Raw genomic sequence first — 14,141 nt, forward strand, 5'->3', positions numbered from 1 at the left:
CAAAATCTCTAGTCTCTTAAATACATGCCAACAGTATATTTGACCTCTGCTGTTTATTGATAGTCCTGTGGAACTAATGTTTGATGATTTTTTAAAAATTTGTGATGGCCATATTTATCCATTATTTTAAATCCACTTGGGAGACTTTCATGATAGAACAACGGGGTTCACTTCAGGTACTTGTAGAATTTTAGGCAACTCAAACAGAATAATTAGATGGCAGATTAGTGTCAGTGCTGAGTATTAAAAAATCTGGAAGTCACAAACATGCTGAGAGCAGTTATACTTACTCCATGTTAAAGATGAGGTTTCTGATACAGCCATGGAATGACCTTCTCATCTGGAGCATCGCTGCCCCCTCACCCTCTGGAACGCCCCCTATGTACAGGTTGGACACATTTATTGTCATGCTTTCCGCTGATGGGCCCAAGTTCATTTCTACAGGTTTTGTCTCATCCAGTTGGACAGTGATAATTCTAAAAGGTTGAAGGAGAAAATAAAAGAAATTTAATGAAAATTAACTATCCACTTTAATATATAATTCCACAAGTACGTATTAAATAATAAAAGTTCCCTGAAAATAAAATTTAACATGACATTGTGTGTGAATAAAAAGGTGAATCTTGAAAGCTAAAACCTACAATTGAACATTCTCCAAAAATGAATGGAATGTTATTAGATATTATTAAATTCAATTGCTTTTTGGAGAGTATATATATATATTTTTTACTTCTTTACCTGTAATAAAATGTCCAGTGTGCTTTTAAAACATTTGATCTATAGTTTTGAAGGGAAATATACAGGACTGTTGATATTACACATTTTACTTATTCTTTACATTTTACCCTGTATTATTCAGTATTGATATAGTGCTATTTACTAATACTATTTGTCACAGAATTATTCCAATGTAAAGATAATTTATACTGGGCCTCAGAAAATGGCAGAGTTAAGGTTCAATTATGAAAATTCTGCAACTATGACAAAGCATGTAAAATAAGTCCAAAGGAGGGATTCTAGCCAGGCTCTAGAATTATTTTGAATTATCTAGAACTATAAAAACTGTGACTGCTATGAGAAACTGACTGCTAATGATGTCACAGTAATCACCCCAATCACTCATAGAAAGAGGCATAACAAGATTCCTACTGTGGAGCCTTCGTGAGGTCACCATGCCCTAGTTACACAAATACCTCCCGCTCCGGATCAAGGAGACAGAGTGCTCTTGTCCGTCGCTGTACGTGCCCGTGGGAGCGTGCAGGAGAGCTCTTCTCAGGCTGGTCCCATCCCCAGGATTAACATGCACTTCAATGTGGCCTTCAATCAGCATGATGGAGAAGAAGGGCTGGAAAGATTTCATAGAGAATTCCACAAAAAACATGACTATATGATTTTAAAAACTGTCATAAAGGTAATGTGGGAATATTAGCATCAAGTAAGCAATTTCTTAAAAATATCACCATCTAAAACAACCATTTTAAATTTTCTATGTTACTGTATAATCTCTACTCATATTTTATATTCTGTATATGTTATTATCACACACCATATCAAAGGTTTGCATTTCCACGTCATCTTCATACTTTTTATTGCCACATCATGTACCAACAAACAAATATATTGTAAGTCATTAATCTATTTCTCTTTTTTCCCAGTGTTATTGATTGAGATATAATTCACATATTAACACTGTATTAGTTTAAGACATACAACATAATGATTTGACATATGTATATATTATAAAATGATTACAATTAAATTTAGTTAACATACATGTCTTGGCTATTATAAAGAATGCTGCAATGAACATGGGGGTGCAGATATCTTTTCCAGATAGTGGTTTCATTTCCCCCCAACATATACCCAGATGTACAACTGGGTCAGACTGTAGTTCTATTTTTTAACTTTTTGATAAAACTCTATAGTGTTTTCCATAGTGACTGCACCAACTTACATTTCTATCATGAATGCAGTAGGGGTACCTTTTCTCCAGAGCTTTGGTAACATTTGTTATTTCTTGTCTTTCAGATAATGGCCACTCTAACAGATGTGAGTTGCTATCTCATTGTGGGGTCTATTCCTTTTACTGTTAAAAATTTAGGTAGTTTGCCTTGGCCAGTGTTTCTCAGTGGTTGGAACGTGGGCCTAAGCACCAAGGGTCAGGGATTTGATTCCCAGTCAAGGGCATATACCATGGTTCAGGTTCAATCTGGGTCTTATGCGGGAGGCAACCAATCTGTATATCTTTCTCACATTGATGTTTCTCTATCTCTCTTCATCCCTTCCTCCCTTCCATTTTCTCTAAAAATAAATGCCAAAAATATCCTTGGGTGAGGATTCACAACAACAACAAATTTAGCTACTTTATATACAATTTTTAACAATCATACATAATGAACATTTAACTTTTTTTCCTGTGAAATTGTTTCTAATATTTGTAAAAGTGGGATTAAAGAGTTGAAGGTTTTGAAAATATTCAAAGCTCTTTAAACTTTTGGTGCCAGATTGAAAAGAGGTCCGTCCACCAGCAGAACTGCTAGCATTGGGTGACAGCATTCCTTTTGCTAACTTAGTAGCAAACTTTGATTTGCAAGTGGTCTTGTTAAAACTGATGGAGGAAAACAGACTGATGGTTCCTCAAAAAAGTTAACCATACAATTATCACATGGCCCAGCAGTTCCATTCCTAGATATGCACCTAAAATAAATGAAAGTAAGTACTCAAACATTTTTCTATGTGAATATTCATAGCAGCATTATTCACAATAGCCAAAAGGTAACAACCCCAAATGTTCAGCAATGAACTAATTATGCTATGTACATACAGTAGTATGTTAGTCATGAAAAATACTGATGCATGCTATAATGAACCTTAAAAACATGCTAAGTGAAGACACTAAAGATCACATGTTGTATGAGTCCTTTTATGTAAAACATACAGACCAGATAAATTAATCCACAGATATAGAAAGAAGATTGGTGGTTCCCAGGGCAGGGAGAAAGGGAAGTGGGAAGTAGCTGCTTAATGTCATAGGCTGTTACTTTGGGTGATGAAAATGTTTTGGAACTACATAGAGGAGGTGGCCTCACAACATTGTGAGAGCTCTAAATGTCACTAAATTGTTCACTTTAAAATAGTTACTTTTATGTTACGTGAATTTCACCTGAAGTGAAAAAAAAAGAAAAAAGTTGGTAGAGCTCAGAAACCAATCTGGCATTGTTAGCCCTTCATCAAGTGGCTTGTGAGGTGTTTCAGTCCTAGCTCTGACCCATGTTTAATAGCTGTGTGAGCTCAGACAGGTTAACCAGGCTCTCTGAACTCACTTCTTCCCCAGCAAAATACAGGAGCAGCATTCACTCTGCAAAGTGGTTGTGATAACTGCACAGCAGTGTCTGTTTAGTGTCGTCCAGAGCAGAGGACTCTGTAAGCTGTAGCTGCATGGCCTTTACTAAGAGGATACATTAACATTTGTGAAGGTTCTTCAGATGATGTGGTACATGCTAGTTTGAGCAGAGGAAAGGGTAAATGTCACCTATGCTACTGAAATGAAATATTAATATGGAAAAACATCAACTTTTCTCTCTTCTCCTCTGCTGGTCCACTCACTGCTTATCACAGGCCACATTTCTCTTTCTGCTCCTTTCAATCTATATATATAAAGAGGTAATATGCAAATTAGGCCAGGACACTGTAACAGTCACGCCCGGTCAGGAGGAGGTGGCACGCACACTTGAGGCCCGGAGCGGTGAGGGAGACAGAGACAAGGGGGCCTGCCCGAGCTGCTGCACCACCATGCCGGCTCGGGCAGCCCTGGAGCAGACACAGGTAGGGGGGCGGGGCGGGGGGGGGGGCCTGGGGTGGAAGTCAGACCTGGGTCCACAGCAGCCTGAGGAGTAGGCAGACAACAGACCACTGAGGGTCTTATATACCATAGCAGGGAGCTTAGATTTTATTCCACAGAAGGAGGAAAAGTGGAGAATGTCAAGCATGGGAGCATCCTGGTCTTGCTTTCATTTTAAAACCATTCTGGTGGCTGTGGAAGGATCAATTTAGACAGCTGCAGTGTTTTGGGGCCCAAGAAAAAGAGAGACTGATGTTAGGACTAGACAGAGGCAGTGGATCAGAGACATATTTATGAGGAAATATTTATATTTTTGATATTTATTTTATATATTTAAATGCCATTTAACAGAGAAAAATCAACCAAAAAAGTGAGTTTGCGTGTCACCTCTGACACGCGTGTCATAGGTTCGCCATCACTGATCTAGTCCTATAATAATAGGTAAACAAAATCCTGCTTCATGGAACAGTATTCTAAATAACTTTACAGAATTTCAAGACTTGCTGTTTTAGACAAAGGATAAAGAGTAACAACCATAATATGTAGAAGAGAATTCAGTATATACTATCTGAATAAGTTTAAAAAGGATTAGAGGTAGATAGTAAGTATCTCTCTTCTCAGTAGCCAAAAAAGGAACATGGATTATGCAACACAAAGAAATCACGGATTCATAAGGGAAAGATATTCAGCAATAGTCACTTTCAATTATTAAAAATTCATGCCCATAAACAATAACCGTTTAAAACTAAGTCATTTCCATCCAGTTGTTCCCGAAGTCATTTCCCTGAGCTCGTGGCTCAATAGCATTTGAGCTACTCACCCCAGGGACCTGCCGATTCTCCCCACGCTTGCCCAGGGCAGCCAGGATGATGCCACTGCTGCTTGTGGTGGCAAATGTTGCCAACAATTCCGATTCTGGTGACAGAGGCTTGGATGGCAACTCAATGTAGCCGCCTTTCAAGAAGCTAACACTCCGGATAGGCTGGTCACAAAGGAGAGGAAACAGCAGCGTCAGGCCCATCACATGCTGACCCTCCCATGGTGGAGGCCACTGCGGACTTGCCCCACCTCTTTCCTGTTCACCCCACTGCTTTCGATTTTATTACTTCATTGTGTTAATAACCCAGTGGGCATTTATAGAAACTCGTTCCAATATTAATAAACTGCTTCCCACCTCAAGGATACAGCCTTTTCTCACTCCATAGGAATTTCTGAGTAAGTCAAAGGTCGATCTGGATATTTCCAGGTTTTTGATACAGCCCACATAGCTTTTGCTGGCGACGCCTCTCCTGTAGGGAAGGACATGAGAACATTATCATTCCACTTATGAAAGAAGGGATGAAAATGGACCTACAAATAAGGAAGATCTATTTCCAAGTGTCCTTCTGCAGAAGTGTGTGGCCTCCCTCTCAGAGAGATATTGATGGTAAAAACCGCAGGTCCCAAACAAATGCTCTCCTTCGGACTAAAGAAAGGGAACTAATTTGTGCGTTTGACTATTTCGATAGCTACCTGGATAATATGTTTAACTTCAAGGGAAACGTAGTCATTACAATTTAAACATATTAAAACACAGGCCAATAATAAGAAAGACAGAGCACTGTCATGAGGAAATCATAGTGCGGAGATTATAATGCAGTGTCCATGTACACAGAACATTTGCTCCATGGGGGCAAGTGCAGGCAATGTGGTTTCCTAGGATTACAGGCTAGAGAAGTCATTGGCTGCTGTCTATACTGCATATTCATGAACTTCGTTCTCAAGGAAATAATTCCACTCAGTGAAGTCTGGGATTATTCACAACCCTATTGTAAACTCCAAGTCGATACCATATTTTTCCTAACAGAAGTTGTCACACTGCTGTGATGAGTGGGGTGAGACTGTACTGTGGTGAGGCTCTCATTTCTAAAACAGAAAGACTGCTGAAGAACTCCAAGTTACCATCATAAATATCAACTAGTAACATGGTTTCCTGTTAGAGTCACAACTCATTTTTCGTTCTCTCCATGTTGAGCAATGAGCTGTGAATCACAATGGTATTATTAGGGAAAATCTCAACTTTTCTGGATCTCAGTCTCTTCCACTGTAGATAAGGGGCAGACCTTGGTACCAAGTCCCTTCTAGCATGAGTCTGATTTGGGATATTTCCTAGAAAGGAGGCTCTGGCCTTTTCTCCAATGTCTACACTTGGTGTTATTTAGGCAAAGCACAGATGAACTATGACACAGCTTGTTGCTACACCCCGAGCACACCGTGCACACCATGTCAGGGCGTGATAACTGGAATCAGATTAGGAGACAGACTTCCAGCCCTGGCTCTGTCTTGGTGGAGGGGTAAGACCTGGGGCACGTGACCAATTACCAGAAATTTAGGTGTATTCATTTTTAAGACTGGGAGAGGGGGGGTGTGACTGCCATTGTAAACTATGTTTCTTGAAACTTTCAGAAACTTCTGGCAAAAAGGAGGTTGGTAGAAAAGTGGATTCTGCACTGCTCAACCCATAGTAACTGGAATGGCTGAACTTCTGTGCCACATATTGGGATTGTGTATAAGAACTTGGCTTCAAGGCGGGGCAGTGCTACAAATACACCTTTGAAAATTACTGGGCTGGGTGACTCAGTTTGGACATTTGATGATCCCACTCCCTGAAAGCTATCTTGTCTTGACAGCGAGTCTTCAAAAAAAGTTAGAGCTTAATTTTCCAATAAAAAATTATAAAACTGAGGACAATGAACCACAGAAAGTTTATGTAAAGTATTAAAGTCACAAAGCATGAATCAGTGCTATGAAAGGATTCCATTGCCTCTCTTCTCTGCCATCTTTCATCCAATTTACTGATGCTGGTTTTTCAACTTCCACATAGGTTATTCATTCTGATCACACAAAGAGGGAATCCAGATAGTCTGCAGAAACATTACTTATTTATTTTTATTTATTTATTTTTGCCTAGAAAGAGATTCTATTAGTCTAAAATGTCCAGAGAGGAGAATGACCTGTGATGGAAAGCAGGGTCTCCAAATATTACACAGTAACAATTTCTAGATTTTCTAAAGATTATAAATATAAAATCATTAATTTTACTGCAAAAAGCTTTCTTCACTTCCAAATTAATATGACATAGAGTGGCTTGAATCAAAGTAGATGTTATGGGTTAAATTATGTCCTCCTCCATATATTTAAAAAAAAAAAAAAAGAAGAAAAAGAAAAGCCGAAACCGGTTTGGCTCAGTGGATGGAGCGTCGGCCTGCGGACTGAAGGGTCCCGGGTTCGATTCCGGTCAAGGGCATGTGCCTGGGTTGCGGGCCCATCCCCAGTGGGAGATGTGCAGGAGGCGGCTGATCGATGTTTCTCTCTCATCGATGTTTCTAGCTCTCTGTCTCTCTCCCTTCCTCTCTGTAAAAAATCAATAAAAATATATTTTTTTAAAAAATTGTGTCCTCCTCCAAAGATGCTGAAGTTCTAGCCCTTAGTGTCTGTGAATATGAACTTATTTGGAAATAGGGTCCTCACAGATGTAGTCAAGTTAGTATGCAGTCATGAGAGGAGGCCCTAATCCAGTATGACTGGCGTCCTTATCAAAAGGGAAATTTTGGACACAGAGAGGCCCACCCAGAGGGGAGACAGTGTGTGGACACAGAGAGAATGTTGTGTACATACTGAGGAAAGCCTGAAGTTGTCAGAAGCTAAGAGAAGGTAGGATGGAGCCTTTCTCCCAGGCCTCAGAAGGAAGCAACTGTGACAAAACCTTGATTTTGGACTTGTACCCCCCTGAAGAGTGAGAGAATACATTTCTGCTATTTAAGTCATCCAGTTTGTGGTAGTCTGTTATGGCAGCCCTAGGAAACCAGTATAATTAGTTGATAATTCAGAATATGAAAATTCTGCACTGTGGTGTCATACCTTACAACTCTTGACCGAGGTAATCCACCCACATAAATTGGATCCTTATCAAGACGATTGAGGTCAGAAGATGCTCCTGGGGCTTCCCCTTGCTTGGTTTCCTTATAACTGGTGTTATACGCATCAACAACTGCTAGGAGTCCTAAAGGGGATTGAAAGGAATCAACAAGGAATGAAAGTCACTTCCTACACTAAAGTAAAACACAAACTTCTGCTAACAAAGGTCATTTACAAAGGCATGTTCTTTTACATTCTGCCATTTTGACCAGCAAATGTTCTTGACTATTAACTGAAAATCCTCTGGGCAGGTCAATAAATCCAGAAAGAAAATAGAATTGATTTGATTCTTGATTCCCAATTGAGCCTTTAATGTTAAATAATACATTTGGAAAACAATCTATGAATTTAATATTCCTCTAGAAAAATATGAATCCTGATGCTTAATATCCCAATGACTTTTTATTAGAATATCATTTAAGAATACCCAGAAAGCTAAAGTAAGTAAAGATCAGATTTTGGAAATATTTCTTTTCCTATGAGGCCAACCAACATCCCATCCACCCAGCTGTGCACATACCTTGCTTCCGGTTCCGCTGGAAGGCGATTTTGTACCAGCTCCCATTGTTATAGCGTCGGTCTGTTACGAGGGCAAGAGGCCCTGAGCCCAGGTCAACTGTAACTTTCACTCTGCCATGGACCAGCTCGATGGATAAAAAGTCTTTCTGTAAAAAAGAAAAGTAGTTACCCACGGCTGCATCATTATCACAAGATTTCCTTGCCCTTCAAGTCAGGGATGGCAGAAACCTTCTGAAGACAAACTGAGAAAGCTGGACCTGGCCCAACAGCCAGAGGCCTATGCTATGAAACTCAGTGTCCACAGAGGCTTTCTGAAATACTACACGTATATGAGATAAACTCATTATCAAAACCTACACTTCAGTAAGAGAAGTAGGATCTCTCTGTATCTGTTTCACTGAGACTGACAAAGGTCTAGTTCTTAAAAATAAAACTAGATGATTAAGAGAAATCAACAGTACATAAGATAAAAAACGGGAATATGAAAATCCAGTGAATGGATTTCAAATAAGGCCACAGTGGTCAGCGTGAACATAGAACAAGACATATTATTTAAGATCAAAATTTAACAAATGTTCAGTTGACATCTACAATGATGGGAAAGCTATTTTCTACTTGGTGCTCTTCCAAAGCTTCTTCTGTACTGATATAATAAATCATTTAAAATAGGGACATAATATGACATATATCAGTAAATATATTAGTAAATGCTCATAAAATAGTCATTAAACATAAATATCCTCATGGCAATCTAACTGTATATACACAGTGGGGGCAAGTGCCCCCTGGAGATTCTTACGGTGCCATTTGAAGCGAGGTAGAGAAGAAGCCCGTTCGTTGAAAAGGTACTAAAAAGCATAATAATGTGTGTCACAGTAGCCCGCAGCGTCTTCTCCACGACAGAATACCCACTCCCATCAAAATGGAAGGACGCGTCTTCATTCTCGGGGCTGCAAAGCAGAGCAGTGAAATACAATCCATCCTCAGGAAGGAAGTTCAAGAGAACAGATGTCACAGTTACCCAATTCTCCCTCAGAAAATCATGGCAGAGCTATCATTTCCATAGGTTGATGACAGTGTAAATTATAATATCTTAAAATATGCTTGCCATGGGTTTATGCAAGACAAATGCCCAATTGCTTTATAAGGAAAAGAAAGTTAATATAGGCAGTATTCTCTGTTGTAAAAAAAAATTCTCCAAAGGATGGATAAGTGCTGTAAATATTTCTACTTATCAACTAGATTTCTATTTGTTTTACTTTCCTTTAATGAAACAATTCTTTGTCAATTCTAGTGCTTTCAGGAGAATTTTTAAACTGGCATTTAACTAATACATCAGTGAAACTGGAATTACAATGGAAAATAAATACGTACCATTGTACCAGAAAGACCACTACAAAAAATAGACAAAGAAAACCTCCAAATTCTGCAGGATGAGCTTACAACAGAATTATATAAAATAGACCACACCATTCTTTTTTAAATGTTTTTTTTTAATTGGTCTTAGAGAGTGAGGAAGTGAGGAAGAGAGAGAGAGAGACACAATGATCAGTTGCCTCCTGCATGTGCCCTGACTGGGGAGTGAATCTGCAACCTGGATACGTACCCTGACTGGGAATCGAACCCACCAACTTTTGGTGTAGGGGACTAAGCTCCAACCAATTGAGCCACATTGGCCAGGGCAGGGCCACAGCAATTTTCAGATCATTTTGTTTTCTGGTCTTCCCCCTGCCTCAAAAGGCTGACTTGATACAATATAAAAATAACCCCAAACCATTAAATTACAAAGTAATTTCATCTGGAACACATCATTGTTGTGTTTTAAATACTTATTTGGAATCTCATGGGACTTGAGAGTGAAACTTGAATGAGGGTGTTTTTTTTTAAATATGAATTTGAATTTTTCCCAGTTGAAGGTGTGAATAATCCAACTCAGTGCCAACTCATCTTCAAGCAGGACATAATAAACAAACAGTAACATTATTTCCATTAACAAAATAAAATGAATGCAAACAAAACAAAAAATAGCAGTGCTTTGTGAAAGCTGAGGTTTCATTTATTGCTTCCTGCAGTCTAACTTTTCCTAAAAAAAAAAAAAAAACCTGTTTTGTTCTTTTAGGAAATATACCTTCAAGGAAATGTGCTCTGCATAAACTCTTAAACTGTGGCTTCATTCTCAATTCTTTAATTCTTAAACCTGTGGCTTCCTGGAAGCACGTTCCATTGCTCTACTTCTTGGATGACCATAGCTTCATGTGGCTAAGGACACAGACTCTAGAATCAGACTGCTGGGGTTCAAATCCCAGTTCCCCAACTTACTACTTGTGTGAACTCAGAAAAGTTACCTAACCTCTCTGTGCCTCATTCCCTTTATCTGTAAACTAGGGGTAATAATAGAACCTCTCTGGGAGAGCTGTACATGATTTAAAACATGCGAAGTTCTGAACATAGCGCCTGGCACACAGCAAATATTCACTCCATTTTAGTTCTGATGATTCTGCTGTGATCGGGGCTCCTCCATGGGTCCCTATTTGGCCTATTAATAGCCGAGCCTCAAAGATTAAGCACCTTGCTCAGAGGCACACTCAAGTGCCTACATCAGCACCTGTCACAGTGTGTTCTGTGTAACATAAGCACCTACAGAACGCTCCTTTTAGAAAAGAATTTGGGGTCAAATGAGTCTGTGAAATGCTGCCGCTCTAGCCTCTCCCAGAACAGGGTTACAGTGCCTAGCCTCACAGTAAAGCAACATGCTTCATTTTTTAACTCAGTGTTTCCCAGCCATTTATGATGAGGGCACACCCTCCACTGCCACTTAAAAAAAACGAATATCTACTAAATCCTACCAAATTAATATTCTTTTAAAAACATATTTCTGGAAATATTAGTTAATATAATTCAAGAATAGTCCGCTCATTTGCTCAGTACCCATAAAAAATATGTTTAATATTTTTAACCTGACAATAAATGTGTGAGAAACCAAGGTTTGCGATTGGCAAATATCATCAAAGTGACGTTGCCTTATGAAATAGTGACACCTGCTGTTGAACTTAGCCTTTGTTTGATTGAGCTCAGTCCATTCGGCCTTAAAGCTCAGCTGGGTAGCCAGCCAGCTCTCGGCCCAAAAAAGCCAGTTCCAGGATTGACATAGAGAGGATGGTAGCACCTGTTAATCCTTCCTGTCAGTCGAACCTTCATGGTTCCATCAGTGATCAGGGGGTGGGGGGTGGGGAGCTGGAAATCTGGTGGGAGGGCAGTTCTCAAGAACAAACCTTGAGGCCACCCAGAAAATTGACATCCTCATTCCAAAAAGGAGAAGAGCCAGCAATCATCAAATTCACTTACTGCTGCAGCTTGAGGTCAGTGATTTTAAAATAACCCTGAAAATAACTGATGAAAATTGGGGATATTGTAACAGCTAAAGCAGGGGGACATTTTTCATATTAGAAATATTCAATTTCTGTTAAGATTTTCTTTTCCACAAGTAAGATTAATGGTCTGGGGTCAGTGTAGGAAACAGAGTCCAGGGGTTAGAGCATCTGTCATGTTAGAATTACTAAATTGCTGGGAAGATTTCTTCCATGCTAGAGAAACAGCATGAGGAAAAAGTGATGGATGATATTAAAAAAAAAAAAGCCCTGGCTGATGTGGCTCAGTTGGATGAGCATCCTCCCATGCACCAAGAGGTTGTAGGTTCAATTCCCAGTCAATTCCTGGTGGGGGCACATGCCTGGGTTGCAGGCTCGATCCCCAGTAGGAGGCGTGCAGGAGGTAGTCGATTGGCGTTTCTCTCCCTCTCCCTCCCTCTCTCTCTAAAATCAATAAAAACATATCTTTTTTAAAAAAAGTGATGGAAGAGGGAGCTTCATTGTGTGTGCTCGTGCTCCTGAAGTTCAAGAGCAGGTGTCATTACCTCACAAGGTAATATCACTTTGATGGTATTTGCCAATTACAAAACCTTAGTCTCTCACACATTTATTGTCAGGAAAATAACCCTGGCACATTTACCTGGAAATCAATGGGCTGTCACTGCAGGAAGATCAGAGATGAACATTGGTGAACATTCAAATTTATAAAGTATTTTCATATACATCATGTTATATATTCACCACCATAATTCTGGGAGATAGGTAAGATAAGTGTGATTACCATTTTCCTGTTCTGGAAGAAGAAACCAAACCTCCTTCCTTGAGGTGTAGTGACTTATATCTCAGGCCACTGGGATTTGGTAGGAGAACTGGGCCAGGAGCCTGAGCAATTATGATGCTAAACCCAATACTTTTTTTTATTCCTAAGGCTCTTATAATCATGCTTTTGGTCATAACTTTTAGAGCAACTTAAGGAAGGGGTATTAGCAATTAAAAGGCTTAAACTACAAAATCCCAAGCTAGGAGAAAGCAGACCTGAAAATAACAAAGTGAAAACTCTCCCACGAAAGTCTAACGGTGAGTTGCTTCTAACTGATCTTGTCACCACTCACTGTTAGGTATCTATCTGGACAGAGCAGCCCATTAGGTGAGAGATATTATATCTGATGTTACATTTCTTTAAGGGAAAAGGCAATCTATTGCCTTATTTGTTAAAGTGCTATAAAATAGGCCTTCCATACTTACAGGGCTGTAGTTATTTTTTTAGAAAGTAATAGAGGGGGTGTTGAGATTGGCGAGGTTAAGTTATTAAATGCCCTCTATTATATCAATACATGCCAAAAGATTATAGATAGTTGTTCTCCATTTGCAAGTGCATTTATTTCTAGAATTATAGAGTTTAGGAATAAAATTATTTATAAAAATTGACAGCACACACACAAAAATCTCATCCTTGGAAGCATTTTCAAAATGAAAATGTATAGTGGTTTATCCAAAGCTTACTGTGGCTCTTTGAGACAGAAGGTGGCTTGAGAAGATGTCTGTGTTTCTTGATTTTATGGTCCATGATCAAAGCATACAGTATAAGACACAGCAATAAGAGTCCTTTGTAAGGGTTAACAATGATACCCATGCTTCCATTAGTAAATCTACATCTTTTCCTTTGCAATAAGAAGACTGACACCATAAACTCTATCCATCCTTGAGATACAGGTAAGTTCCTTAAGCAGTTCTCAGATGTTAATACACTAACTAACATACAATGTTTAAATCGTGGGGAATATTACCTTCCAAAGCAGCCATGGCACTTGCCCTCCCTTTCAACATAGTTCCATAGGCCGATGGACTGTCCATTCAAGAAGGCTTCTCCCATGCAGCCTTTGAAATGAGTAACCTTCACAGCAGGAGACTTCTAATGTAGATGAACACACAAACACAGCCCACATATATTTGGTGAAAAAGAATAAATTCTCTAAATGAATGAAACTCCTCCCTGAAAGCTTATATCTAACAGATCCAAATGTTGAGAAAACATCAAAAAAAAAAAAAAGCCAGTTTATAATCACTGGATTTCCTTCCAATGATGAAGTGGGATACTAGAATGAGTGACAACTGGATGGATCTTAAACACTCTGGTGTCGGGTGAATTTCCCGCCACAATATAAGCTGGCGCGGGCAATTATTTAGGTTTCCCGCGCAAAATCAGAGTTAGTTTAAAATTCCTATGTCTTTTGAAGTATGGGTTCGATTGAAATGGGTATGAAACGGTTCGCATACGCAGGTAGGTATCTTTGAAACAAATATTTGGTAATACGCAGTTACCATCGGCCCGAATTTACACGTTTCCCGCACTCCACTGCAAATCTATATGAACCGAGTTAAGACAGCTCCCGCCGAGTACGCGCAATTCACGCGAGCCGACTTAACTCGTTTCCCGCAACCCAAGTGTTAAAAGA

General features: G+C 39.3%; 1 protein-coding gene across 1 annotated transcript in view; it reads right to left on the reverse strand.

The window, feature by feature from the left end:
- Window positions 1–14,141, reverse strand: part of LAMA1 (laminin subunit alpha 1) — a 155,728-nt gene that overhangs the window by 17,240 nt on the left and 124,347 nt on the right. Inside the window, exons 48-55 of the mRNA XM_070420638.1 lie at window positions 13,473–13,597; window positions 9,117–9,267; window positions 8,319–8,463; window positions 7,742–7,883; window positions 5,016–5,130; window positions 4,662–4,823; window positions 1,194–1,345; window positions 291–476 (exon numbers count right to left, since the gene is read on the reverse strand). Coding sequence (XP_070276739.1) covers window positions 291–476; window positions 1,194–1,345; window positions 4,662–4,823; window positions 5,016–5,130; window positions 7,742–7,883; window positions 8,319–8,463; window positions 9,117–9,267; window positions 13,473–13,597 — 1,178 coding nt within the window. The remainder of the gene's footprint in view (window positions 1–290; window positions 477–1,193; window positions 1,346–4,661; window positions 4,824–5,015; window positions 5,131–7,741; window positions 7,884–8,318; window positions 8,464–9,116; window positions 9,268–13,472; window positions 13,598–14,141) is intronic.

This window comes from Myotis yumanensis, unplaced genomic scaffold, assembly GCF_028538775.1.
Source record: "Myotis yumanensis isolate MYYU_CA2020_CCGP unplaced genomic scaffold, mMyoYum1.0.hap1 SCAF_7, whole genome shotgun sequence".
NCBI lineage: Eukaryota > Metazoa > Chordata > Mammalia > Chiroptera > Vespertilionidae > Myotis > Myotis yumanensis.